The sequence below is a fragment of the Macaca mulatta genome, chromosome 9 (assembly GCF_049350105.2).
Source record: "Macaca mulatta isolate MMU2019108-1 chromosome 9, T2T-MMU8v2.0, whole genome shotgun sequence".
Lineage (NCBI taxonomy): Eukaryota > Metazoa > Chordata > Mammalia > Primates > Cercopithecidae > Macaca > Macaca mulatta.
The window spans coordinates 25,687,387-25,701,132 of NC_133414.1; the positions used below are offsets into that span (position 1 = coordinate 25,687,387).

Sequence of the window (13,746 nt, forward strand, 5' to 3'; positions counted from 1 at the left end):
GCTATTCAGGAGGCTGAGGCAGGAGAATGGCGTGAACCTGGGAGGCGGAGCTTGCAGTGAGCTGAGATTGCGCCACTGCACTCCAGCCCGGGGGACAGAGTGAGGCTCCATCTTAAAGAAAGAAAATTTCTAGAATGATGTCCAATAAATCAGAGAGAGGGACTAGAAGACTAATGAGGATAGAAGCTTTTATTCTTAACGCCTATATTTTCTACCATTTATATTTTCATCATATGCATATAATATTTTAACATTTCAAAACAAGTTTAAAACAGAAATGGTTGCCCTGGAATGTGGCCCATGTTCTTTCAAGGGAGACCAGCGGTTTCTACACGGACTGAGATGGTACCTTCATCTCACACACCCACGCAGGAGTGCATTTGTGCTTTAATGTGGTTGTCCCCTGAAGAAGGAAGCAGCTCTCTTTAGTTTCCCCCTTTTCCTTTATAGGATCAGTCACTTCTTGGGGCATTAGTAGTTTCATTTCTAGCGGCATCTTCCCTTGGCAAGAGGAATCCCAGATAGGACCTCACCTGTCTAAACAAACGCTGTTTGGGGTCCTAACCATCAGATGTTTGGTTCAAATATGTTTAAGTTGCCTGGAATTATCAACAAAAGAAGTAAATGTATTGTAGGTCAGGGCATCTTTTGACTCATTGTATAAAACATTCACTTTAAATTTATACCGAAATGTCCTTTAGGCCGGGCACAGAGGCTCACGCCTGTAATACCAGCAGTTTGGGAGGCCAAGGCGGGTGGATCACCTAAGGTCAGGAGTTCAGGAGTTCAAGACCAGCCTGGCCAACATGGTGAAATCCCGTCTCTACTAAAAATACAAAAATTAGCCGGACATGGTGGCGAGTGCCTATAATCCCAGCTACTAGGGGGGCTGAGACAGGAGAATCACTTGAACTCGGGAGGTGGAGGTTGCAGTGAGCCGAGATTGCGCCACTGCTCTCCAGCCTGGGCAACAGAGCGAGACTCCATCTCAAAAAAAAAAAAAAAAAAAAAAGTTCTCTATACCTAAACCTTACCTCTTCCTAATTTGCTGAGGGTTCATTTTAGATAAAAGGTATTTAGGTTTTCATATTAAGTTTGTAGCTATATAGCTATGATTCAGTCTCCTAAATGAAAAAAAAATACTGTTTTAATGTACAGACTATTTAGATTTGAAAAGACTATGAGAGATTTTTCTTTTATAGCAAGGCAAGTCAAGAACAGAAGGCACACTGCCAGAGGGGTGTCTTTTGAAAGAAAAGAAACACCACTTTTTATACTCTCAAATCACTGGAGAGCTTTAGACATAATTTCAAACTTTAACTCCTGTTTAATTCAGATGCAACAGAATGCATTAAAACCACAAATGTAGTGGATGTGATTTATACTTTCTCTTAGCACAAATCAGTACCTATCTTCACTGTAATTAGACTTTTCTTCCTTTCTCCTTCTCAAAAGCTACTTTTAAAACCTTATGTTTTCCCTGGACATATTTTCTTTACTTCATAAAATAGCTCAGTTCTGCAACTAACTGCAAATATTTGCAAAAGGGAACAAATGTAAAATAAATGTCCCCTAATGCAATGTTTGGTGAAGAAACATATGTCTGACATTAGTTGGTTAACCTGAAAAATAATGAGAAACAACTCTACTTAGAGGAAAGAGGGTAGAATTGAGGCTGTACTGTGCAAATCAAGAGAAAGCTATAATTTACGCAATTTTTATTAAAGAGAATACAATTGCTGTAGGCTTGGGGTGGTGCTAGGCCGTGTTTAAGCCTAATTGAGCTTTTTCTATATCATTAGAAAAATGAGCCAACTTTCCTGTATTACAGGGTAAATACAACATTTTCTTCCTGCAAATATTAAATACCACTGGCCTTTTAAGACATATACATCCACATCTCAAATGCCTTTATGCATGCCAATGCAATACAATAAAAATATTCCCTATACACTCAAATCACTGCAAGTAAGCCTTAGAATCCCCACAAGTATTATTACTTACTATATCTCAGAAACTTTCACACACATTGTTTCAAATATAGTTCTCCCAAAAAAGACCCTACGGAGAGATACTTATAAACCAAGGCTGAGACTAACCTAGACAGTTGATTCTTTAGGCAACAGGAGTGGAGATTTGAACCCAGCTATTGTGACTCAAGCAAGCTTAGGGCATGTTTCTGAGATCCCTAAGGTGTGCGCTGTGAAACCGGTGGCTCATTTTACGGGTTGGATTTCCAAACATGACGATCACCATTGTGCCAGGAATCAGTGATTGACTTCTTGCCTCCACAACCTGAAGTTCTCTGCACCTCCTACCTTTTTGCCGTTTCAGTGATGCACCAAAGGGTGGAGGTGAAGAACGTCAGTTTTGCTGCTTGTTGGCAATACTCTCAAAAAGGCGTGGGGAGGGAAAGGTGTAACTCACCCCTAAAGTCAAGCCTGGAGATTACTTGTCAGGAATGTCAAAAGCATTTGTTAAGCAACCTTCTTCCTGGCATTATAAGAAGAAAGCCACATACATAGATCAAATCCCTTCCTTCAGAAACTTGTACTCTGTGAACAGACCCTTGGAATTCAGCCCAGAAAAAGAATACTTGGTGGTTCATAGAACTTGGTTCACAAAAGGGGGCTGCCCACGCATTTTGCACAATGACTCCCAAACACACACAATGCGCATTGGCAACAATTTTATGTGTGTTTGCGAAAGTGCTTACGGGAATTGAAGAGACACATTTGGCAACTTTTTTTTCTCTCTTTTTTTGAGATGGGGTCTCTGTCTGTTGCCCAGGCCGGAGTGCAGTGGCGCAATCTCGGCTCACTGCAACCTCTGCCTCCCAGGTTCAAGCGATTCTCCTGCCTCGGCCTCTGGAGTAACTGGGACTACAGGCACCTGCCGCCACACCTGGCTAATTTTTTGTTTTGTTTTTTGTTTTTGTATTTTTAGTAGAGACGGGGTTTCATCATATTGGTCAGGCTGGTCTTGAACTCCTGACCTTGTGATTTGACCCCCTCAGCCTCCGAAAGTTCTGAGATTACAGGCGTGAGCCACTGTGCCTGGCCACATTTGGCAACTTTCATTGGTCAATGATTGATGCAGGCCAGAATAAGAATAGCTCAGGCTGGGTGCAGTGGCTCACACCTGTAATCCCAGTACTTAAGGAGGCGGAAGAGAGCAGATTGCTTGAGACCAGGAATCTGAGACCAGCCTGAGCAACACAGGAAGACCCTGTCTTCACAAAAAAAATATAAAACATTAGGCCAGGTCCTATGGCTCACACGTGTAAATCGCAGAACTTTGGGATGCTGAGGCGGGTGGATCACATGAGGTCAGGGGTTCGAGACCAGCCTGGGCAACATGATGAAACCCGTGTCTACTAAAAATATGAAAAACAGTTGGGCATGGTGGTGCAGCTCTGTAATCCCACCTACTCGGGAGGCTGAGGCATGAGAATCACTTGAACCCAGGAGGTGGAGGTTGCAGTGAGCCAAGATCGTACCACTGCACTCCAGCCTGGGTGACAGAGTGAGACTCTGTCGCAAAAAAATAAAATAAAAATAAAAATTTAGCCTGATGTGGTGGCACGTGCGTGTAGTGCCAGCTATGTGGGAAGCTAAGATGGGAGGATCCCTTGAGCTTGGGAGGTCAAGGCTGCAGTGAGCTGTGACTGTGCTGCTGCTTTCTAGCCTAAGAAACAGAAAGACCCTGTCTCAAAAAAACAAGAGAAAAAAAAAAACAAAAACAGATCAGAGGCCCTGGCCTAGGGTCAGGTTCTCCAGAAAGGCCTGCACAATGGAGTTTTCATGTCAAAATTTTCTTACATCCTAATTTAAAAAATCAGATGATCAGGAAACATTGAGTTCTGATTCCTTTGTTACAACCTCCACTAAAGCTAAGTAACAGCTGCTGTATTAAGATGCGGCTCCCCTTCTCCATGCCACACCTGCCTCCCTTACATGTCTAACTCCTGTTGTAAATAGGGACCCTAATCTGATGTTTTTGTAGTCCCTTTCCTAGGGGCACTGTGGGGAGGTAGGAGGAATTTCACCTTTGTTGTTGGACAGACTTAGATTTGAGAACTGGTTCTACCACTTACTGTTTGTGTGGTCGGGGGCAAGTCACTTGGTCCAAGTAAGCTCCTGCATCTGTTAAAAAAATTTTAAAAAACTGGCAAGGAGCTAAGAATTCCTGCCTAGCAAAGTGGTTTGCAGATCAGAGACAGTGTGTGAGAAGTAACTAACCCAGCACCTGGCATGTAGTAAATATTCAGGACATGGTAGCAACAGTAAGGGAGACATCTCACAAAACATTTTGTGAGAAAGGATCAGTTTCCCTCTAGTCAAAGTCTTAAATATTCATAGGTTGTTCATGGTGGGAGCTGCTCCAGGAATCATCCTAGTTTTATGGAGAGGGAATCTGAAGCTGGAGGAATTGTCTGGTTCAAGATTACTTAGTTGAAGGCAAACAGGTTCATAACCAGTGGCTCTTCACCAACCCACAAAAAGTCCTCAGATTATAATTTTGAAGATTAAGTACATGAAAGTGCTATTTGAGTGATTAAGTGTAAGCATCAGATCATTTTGAGCTGGCGAGATGGCTCACACCTGGAATTCCAGCACTTCGGGAGGCCAATGAGGGAGAATCGCTTGAGCCCAGGAGTTCAAGACCAACCTGGGCAACATTGTGAGAGCCTGTCTCTACAAAACACACACACAAAAATAGCCAGGCATGCTGGCACACAGCTGTGGTCCTAGCTACTCTGGAGGCCGAGGCCAAAGGATTGCTTGAGGCCGGGAGGTTGAGCCTGCAATGAACTCTGATTGCGCCACTGTGCCGCAGGCTGGGCGACAGCAAGACACAGTGTCCAAAAAAAAAAAGAGATAATGTTGATTAGCACAAAGATGGGACAGCTACATGTGATCAGATTTGGGAAAAGAAAATAACCATGCATTCATTCATTTACTCGGCACTGATTGAGTCTAGTTTGGACAGATTTTGCCCTAGTCTCTGGGATGACAGCAAGAGGCAAAACTGACAGACACTCGCTGCCTGCATAGAGCTCAGAATGTAATGGTGGGAAGGCAGAGGAGAAAACAGATATACAGATTTTTTTAGATGGAGATACCTGCCATGAAGGAAGTAGAGGAAGGCCAGGTGCAGTGGCTCATGCTTGTAATCCCAGCATTTTGGGAGGCTGAGCAGAAAGATCGATTGAGCCCACAAGTTTGAGACCAGCCTGGGTAATATAGCAAGACCCTGCCTCTTCAAATAATTTAAAAGAAAGAAAGAAAGAAAGAAAGAGAGAGAGAGAGAGAGAGAGAAAGAGAGAGAGAAAGAAAGAAAGAAAGAAAGAAAGAAAGAAAGAAAGAAAGAAAGAAAGAAAGAAAGAAAGAAAGAAAGAAAGAAAGAAAGAAAGAAAGAAAGGAGGATTACGTGAAAAGGAGCCAATCTTGCAAACAGCTAGGCAAAGAGTGAGCGAGAGTTTCTTGGGAAGAGGTGCACACAGCAAGTGCTGAGACCTAGAGGAAGGAAGGGGCTTGTCTGCTGAAGGACCTAGGTGTCCTGGGAGAGGTGGCCAGAGGCTTAATAAGCTGCAATCAGGATTTTAATCTTAATGTAGTGCTGAGGGTTTTAAGCAGAAGAGTGACAGAAGAGAGTTACCTTTGTGCAAGCACTATTTTTCATGGAAGCCCCCTTTCAATGGGGTAGTGGGGACTCCTAATTAAGCTGTCCTTCTATCTCTGTGACTGTCTCAAAGCAGCACTGTGGAACTCCAGGGTGCTACATAGCTCACCACGGTGACCCCCAATCCAGGCCACTTACAGAAGCTTAAAGATCTGTGATTTGCTCATCCAGGCTCCCATGCCAAGTGTTCTTGTCACTAACTCAAAAGTCAAATGCTGGTATTTCTGTTCTTGCTTCCTTGATTGTTTGTTTACCAGTTCTCAACGTCTTCAGTGTCCACTTGGTTACTAAAATGTTTCCTCCTTAGCCCGGTGTGTAGACACGTGCCTGTAATCCCAGCTACTCAGGAGGCTGAGGCAGAAGAATCTCTTGAACCTGTGAGGTAGAGATTGAAGTGAGCCAAGATTTCGCCACTGCAATACAGCCTGGGCAACAGAGCGGGACTCTCAAAAAAAGAAAGAAAGAAAGAAAGAAAACAGAAAGAAAAAGTATCCCGGCATGGTGGTACTCACCTGTAGTCCCAGCTGCTCAGGAGGTTGAAGCGGGAGGATCACTTGAGCCCAGGAGGTTGAGGCTGCAGTGAGCCATGATCACACCACTGCACTCCAGCCTGGGTGACAGAGTGAGACTCTGTCTCAAAAAGAATATAAAAATAAAATAAAATGTTTCCTCTTGATCACAAAAGAAAAAGGATATAGGTCGATGCAATCATGTCTGAAACAGGATACGTGTATCCTGCATCCCTGAGTTTGGGTTACCTCAATGACATGATCATTTACCTGATCTTTTTCATCTGCTCTCAATTGCAAAGAAAGAAACCATTGATTATATTGAAAGATGCTGACTTGTAAGCTTCTCCCCTCTCCCGGCTCAGGTCAGTCGCTCAGAATGCACCCAGCAAAGACTGGCTGAGCAAAGTTGGGGAGATGTTGTGAGTCCCACTGATGCCCTTAACACTGGGCATTGTTCAACTTGGGGTCATTTGTGAAAATGATGGGAATGCAACTTCCTCACTTTACAGGTGAGAAAACAGCCTCAGAGAAGTGCTGGGATGTGGGATATGAGTTGGTCTCATAGCCTGTGAGTGCCAGAGCCAGCTGGAATCCAAGTTTCTGACTTGCAGTGAATCTTATCTAGCAGGATGCATTCTTCAGAGGCCATGTGTTGAGAGCAGCCAGTTGGGGTGGGGGCTGCAGGCCATACCTTCAGGAAATGGGGGGCATGTTCCCTGGGTGGTTCCTAAGCATTTGGATGTTACAGCCCTGCCTCTCTTTATTCTGTTCTTCTAGAAGTTCCAACTTGCCATGCTTTTAAGGCAGATGTGGCCACAAATGAAGCATATTCACGTGACTGCGTTGCCTTTCTGGATGAAACAATTTGACCACACACTGGTGTGGAGACAGTCGGCAATGTGGGCTTTGCCACGTGGTGGGAATGACACGATAAATAGATTTTGATATGAATTAAGTAAAGATCTGTCGCTAATCTTAGGCTGTATGTGAACATTAACTGTCCAGTGGATACTGGGGAACTATAAATGTCTCCGTCCAACTCTGTTCAACTCTAATTTTTTTTTTTTTTTGAGACGGAGTCTCTCTCTGTCATCCAGGCTGGAGTGCAATGATGTGCTCTCGGCTCACAGCAGCCTCTGCCTCCTGGATTCAAGTGATTCTCCTGCCTCAGCCTCCCAAGTAGCTGGGATTACAGGAGCCCGCCACCATGCCCAGCTAATTTTTGTATTTTTAGTAGAGGCGGGGTTTCACCATGTTGACCAGGCTGGTCTCGAACTCCTGACCTCAAGCCATCCAGCTCCCTCGGCCTCCCGAAGTGCTGGGATTACAGGCATGAGCCACAACACTACGCCTCTAATGTTTTTTTAAAGACTGCCACTGGGTGGAACCCATTTGGCCCAGTGAGATCCACGGAAAAGAGACCCGTTCTTGCCCTCATTTTTGGTGTCCACATCCGGATTTACCTAAACCCCACCCAGGCTGCATTTGCATAGTAATGAAAAACCGGTATTTTCTAGCTGTGAATCACACTCTAAATCCTGAGCGGCTGGCTGTCGGGGGTGCGTCAGGCCTGCTTGCTGGGAGAATGGGTCAGCTGGTCCTGGAGCGGGCGGGTCCTGCCACCCGTGAGCTCAGCACTCGACTGCTCCCAGAACATTAAAGGTCTGGCTGATGTCTCATGCCACATCTGGACATGAAGACCCATGTCTGCCCTTCTGTAGAAGGGCCAAGGAAGAAAGGAGGCGTCACCTGTTTCTGCTGTGGGGGGCCCTTCCGAGCAGCAGACAGGAGCAAGGTACAGGAGTGGCCTGATTTGGGGGGTTCCCTGCCCTCCTTGGGGTCCCTAAACTGCTGTGTGATATGTTTCTAACTACCTGGACAGCTCACCCAAGAGTGAGTTGTTCCCAGTCACTTCTTGCTGAGTATAAGCCAAAGAGGGCCGGGGGCCAACTTGGTTTCTTCTAAGTGAAATTATGCTTCTCAAGCAGAGAATGATTGCCCGCAGCAGTTAAACCTTGTTTCATGATAATTAAATTGCTTTTCTTCACTTTGAAAAATCTCTTAATTTTCTGTACAAAGGCAGGAAGCATTTTTCTTTGATTCTACAGGATGTTTCTAGGTATGGTGTAATCAGTTCATCTTACCTTGCCGGACTCTGAAAGAATGAGTGTGTGGGATCAGATTTGGAAATGCCTCAAAGGTTAGAAAGCCGAATGCTGCTGATTAACTCAAGCTCAGGCGACCAAAAAAAAAAAACAAAAAACAAACTAAAAAAACAAAACCTGCTTTTCTCCTCACTTCTGCCTCTGGTTCTGCCTCAACACTTTGCTTAGGAGTTTCTTAAAGTAGGCACAGTTGCCTGCGGGTCTGGCGTATATCACCTTTGCAAAGTGCAGATGAGGTCTGGCATGTCCCATCTTGTTCCTGCCTGACTACAACTCTGCACACAGACATTGTTAATCTGGCTTGGAGCCCACAGTGGCGGTCCTTGGAGTGGAGACAGTAGAGACCTCAGTTCTTCCTAGTGCTTGAGAAGTTAACCAACTGCCTTTCCCGTGAGGAAAATGGTTTGGGACTGTAGAAGCGGAGAAGAGACTTTGCCGAAGCCCATAGAAAATAAAAAGCAGGCCGGGCGCGGTGGCTCAAGCCTGTAATCCCAGCACTTTGGGAGGCCGAGATGGGCGGATCACGAGGTCAGGAGATCGAGACCATCCTGGCTAACACAGTGAAACCCCGTCTCTACTAAAAAATACAAAAAAAATAGCCGGGCGAGGTGGCGGGCGCCTGTAGTCCCAGCTACTCGGGAGGCTGAGGCAGGAGAATGGCGTGAACCCGGGAGGCGGAGCTCCGGCCACTGCGCTCCAGCCCGGGCGGCAGAGCGAGACTCCGTCTCAAAAAAAAAAAAAAAGAAAGAAAGAAAGAAAAGAAAAAGCAAACCCTCAAGAATGAAAATCCTGGCCCTGGAATGAGTGCAGGTGATAAGCCTTGGTATCTGATGCCTCATTCCCTGTCTCTACCTTCCCACTGCCTGAGCTAAGATGTCCTGGAAAAAAACCTTGGGAAAAAAGAGCACAGTCTCCACATTTGAAGTAGAAATAGAATGAAGGAGAAAATGTGATTTTCCTGAAGGAACAGAACCAACTCTGGTTTTCAAAAGCCTTAGTTTTACATTTTAGTAGAAACTGTTTGCAGTAGGAGGATTTGCTGTGTGTGTGTGTGTGTCTGTGTGTCTGTCTGCTTTGCCTTATTTTGGTTCTGACCATACCACTGCTATCTCAGTCTTAGAGATTTTGTGGCCCAGAGTATTTTGTTCAGACGTCTTTGTGTTGAGGTGATATTGAGCCAGCAGCCAAAGAAATGCATGGCCAAGATATGGAATATTTTGTCAACAGAGAATAACAACAGAGTGGGACGCATCATAAGGTCACAGGTCAGTGAAAACAGCTGCTAGCTATTTATATGGAGGAGAGAAGGAAGGCCCAGGGAGTTGGAAAGACTGAAGGTATTTTGGACTGAGCAGAGCAAAGGGATTTGGGGACATTGAAATGTATGGAACAAGATGGTCAGGAAAACAATTTTTTGCAAAGGTAGCATGAATAGAGTGAGGTAAGGAAATCCATGGCCGTGGTACTGGTGGCCTAATGGGAAAAGGCAGTGCAATGACTTCTACATGGAGACTTCAGTTCTGCCCTTCATACTGTTGAAGAGTATTCTGTTCAGAGAGGCTCTTCCGTTTCTACCTGGTTTTCTAATGGCTTTAAAAAACTTTGCTGTATTGAGGGAATGGAAAGAAGGATATTTACTAGAGAAGTGGTTGGCGAGAAGTGCCAAGCTTATTCCTGAGAAAGGATGGAACGGCGTGGGGGGTGGAGGGAGGGTTGGAACCATACTCCGAATTCCCCTGAGGCCCACACGTGTTCACCAGACGTCTGCAGGGAGCCCAGATCAGATGTGGGGCCCTTCCCCTTTCTCATTTTCTTTCTTTTTTTCTCTTAGATCCTGGATCAAAATGGGTCCCTGATTCCCTCATCCCATCCCAAGACCCTTTTCTAGTTGCGTTACCACCTAGTGAAGTCTTCTGAGTCTTGATTTGAGAATCAAAACAAACTCAGATCAAAGTCAACGTAGGGAATCAGAGAACACAGAAGCTGAGAGATGTATCCAGCCTTCCCTAAATGGCAGACGAGGACGCTGAGGCTGGGAAGCTCACAGTGGATAAGGTGACTCACCAGGAGTGTGCCAGTACTTAGCCAAAGATCTGGAACTGGGACTGAGGCTTCCTGAAAACAGATTCCTGCCCAGAGTGCATGACCCCGCTTGAGAAAGCGCAGAGGGACAGTGACAAGGCGGGATAACGTAGCAGTCCCAGCGACTTGGGCATCGATCCTGATGCTTCCCCTAGGCCCCAATATTCTATTTTCTGATAAACCCAGACCTGAGTCAGGTCCTGTCACCTAACTCCTTTCTCTTCCTTCAGTGGGCCACAAAGCTGGCCATAGAAGCAGCGAGGGGTTCCTCCCAGGTACATATTTACCAGTGCTTGTACCTTGCTCTTTTAAGAACTCTTTAGCCAGGCATGGTGGTGCATAACTATAATCTCAGCTACTTGGGAGGCTCAGGTGGGAGGTTCAGTTGAGCCCAAGAGGTCAAGGCTGCTGTGAGCCGTGATTATACCATTGCACTCCAGCCTGGGTGACAGAAGGAGACCTTGTCCCCTCAAAAACCCTAACTCTGATGAGGACTATATTACAAGTGTTATATGCCAGGTTCTGGATGGAGAAAGGAAAGTGATTATAGGCAAGAGAATATTACAGTTGATTACTGTGTTCTCCAAACCCCAAATGCCTAGATACACACAAACCCACAGACACACACACACTCACACACGAGTGGGACAGGATATTTTAAATCCTCACTGGCTTTGAAAATTTGAGGCTAATAGTTGGAGGAACTGAGGGGTGAATGTGAGAGAGCAAATGTGTAACAAATATACCCTGAGAATCAGGGCTTATAAGTAAGGAGCAGAGTATAGTGTACCTAAATCTTACTACTAGCCTAAGCCTTCATACTAGAGCAAAACCGTGTGCAGACAGCACACAGAAGCAGTCCCTGTCACTCAGGGGCTTACCTCTTAACGAGCCCACAGCTGCCTGTTGACCTGGTGTCATCACGAAGGTGATCGCTTTTTCCAGCAAGCTCTATGTCCCTCAAAGCCCAGGGCTCAGGGGCAGCTCTTGGAAGATAAGCCACTGTCTGGTTCCAGCGAGGCACATGGAGAGAGGTGAAGCTGCTTCTACCCTGTTCAGCTGTGATGAGATTCCAGCGAAAATCAGCATCGAGGGGCTCCGTGTTTGCAGGGGGCTCTGGTACGTTAGAAAAACTAGAGGGAGGGGTCTGCCTCTGTGTCTGTTTGTGAGCGTGTGTACTCAAGTAGGAAAGGGGAATACAGATTTTTACAAAATAGACTTGGGTGGTTTCTTGTAGTCTTTCCTAACTGAAACCACGTTTGCCAGAGGTTACTTGGAATTACCCTAATAGGCGCTTTGTCAAAATACTTGGTGCTGGCCAGATGTGGTTCACGTCTGTAACTTCAGTGCTTTGGGAGGCCAAGTTGGGAGGATTGCTTGTGGCTAGGAGTACAAAACCAGCCTAGGCAACATAGCGAGACCCTGTCTTTACAAAAACAACAAAATTAACCGGCTGGGGTGGTATGTGCCTGTGGTCCCCACTACTCCGGAGGCTAAGGTGGGAGGATTGCTTAAGCCCTAGTGGTTGCGGATGCAGTGAGCTATGATTGCATAACTGCAGTCCAGCCAGGGCAACAGAGCAAAATCTTGTGTCTAAAAAAAACAATACTTGACGGTGAAAGCGAGTCCTACTCAGGGGTCCCTTCTGGCAAGACCTGGAGCCTGGAACTGAACTCCATGATTCCCCTGAACCTTCCCCCTGGGAGCCTGAGCACCCTTGAAGGTGACAGACACGGGGGAACCTGTGTCCTGTGGAATCACTCCTCTCAGTCCTTCTCTACCACATAGAGAAAGGAATGGATGGGAGAGAAAAGCCAACAAACCTCCACTTCCTTCCTCCTCCCCACTGCCAGAGTTGAGATTCTTCTTTATCCTGTGAAACTGGATTCTGAAAGGCCAAACCATTCCATCTGTTGTGTTTTGGCCCAATTGCTCAAAAGAGCTCAGGTGTCTCCCTTTGCAATTTCCCCATGGCTTAAAATTCAGTCCTGCGGATCTGTCTCTTGTAGGAAATGGAGGGGCTTTCCTTGTGCTTGTTTTTCTCACTCTGTAAAGAAAACATAAAGGTTTAAGTTTTCATTGTGAGGGCCTAAATTAGGAAGGAAAGGTTATTTAAATCAAAGCGCTCTTCATTGTAGAGTCTTAAGCTTGGATTTTGTGTGCATGCCGTGCTAGCTCAAAAAACAAAGCTGAGAGTCAGAGCTCTTTGAAGGATGAGGAAGGGGACCCGGGAATAGGCGGCTCTGCTTCTGGAAGCATGTTTTAATGTGTGTTCCTAAAAAAGGCTCTGGAAAAGTGGTTTAGGAAGCTTCTGGGCTAGGAGGGACACGGTGAAAAACAAGACACATAGTATGTGAGTCAGTTATGATCAATCGTGCCATAATCAACATTTGAACTGTATAGTAGTTAACACTATGAAAAGCACAAACGTATTTAAAAAGACAATTTTGAGGCCAGGCATGGTGGCTCATGTCTGTAATCCTAGCACTTTGGGAGGCTGAGTCAGAAGGATCAGTTGAGTCCAGAAGCTCGAGACCAGCCTTGGGCAACTTAATGAGACCTCATGTCTACAAAAAAAAAAAAAAAACAAACAAAAAAAAAAAACAAGTGTGCTGGCACATCCCAGCTACTTGGAAGGCTGAGGCGGGAGGATCACTTGAGCCCAGGAGCCCTTTGAGGCTGCAGTGAGCTATGATTGTGCCACTGCACTCCAGCCTGGGCAACAGAGTGAGATAATCTCTTAAAAAAAAATGGAGAAAGATAATTTTGAGATACAACATAGCCCACTAACAGCTTCATTTAGACAGCATACCTTTTGTCTAGACTTGACAGAATTTGTTAAATACTGGAAAGTTATATTTTTTATCTTGTTTCCCCTGTTCTGTCTGTGAATAGAGATGTTTGTTCTTTACCTAGTTTATAGGACTGTCATGAGGAAAGGTGACATAATAATGGGTTCATAGTATTGGAAGCGGGGACAAAATGTCTGTTTACAAAAGAGATCCAGTTACAGAGCTATGTGAAGTAAATACTGAATGTCAATTCTAGGTAACAGTTCTCAATGTCACAGGTACCTCATGTATTAATACCTCTTTGCCATTATACATATGTCCTTCTCCAAATGATGGCTCATTGCTGTAAAAGTGTGTCTTCTAAGCTGCTTATGTGGAATTTGACCCCTGCCTTCCAAACTGTCTTATAGAAGTACATTGAGGCCAGATGTGGTGACTCATGCCTATAATCACAGCACTCTGGGAGGCCGAGGCGGGTGGATTGCTTGAGGTCAGGAGTTCGAGAACAGC

The 13,746-nt window shown here is 45.3% G+C and overlaps 1 protein-coding gene across 30 annotated transcripts in view; it reads left to right on the top strand.

Moving 5' to 3' along the window:
• KIAA1217 overlaps positions 1 to 13,746 on the top strand; it is an 839,292-nt gene that overhangs the window by 533,258 nt on the left and 292,288 nt on the right. For 2 of the 30 annotated variants that reach the window (XM_077945973.1, XM_077945979.1), the window contains exon 1: positions 7,758 to 7,992. The exons of 27 other annotated variants lie outside the window; for them this stretch is intronic. In XM_077945973.1, the coding sequence (XP_077802099.1) occupies positions 7,876 to 7,992 (117 nt within the window). In that variant the 5' untranslated portion in view covers positions 7,758 to 7,875. Of the gene's footprint in view, positions 1 to 7,752; positions 7,993 to 13,746 lie in introns of those variants that run through there. One more of the 30 variants, XM_077945991.1, reaches the window with a different exon arrangement.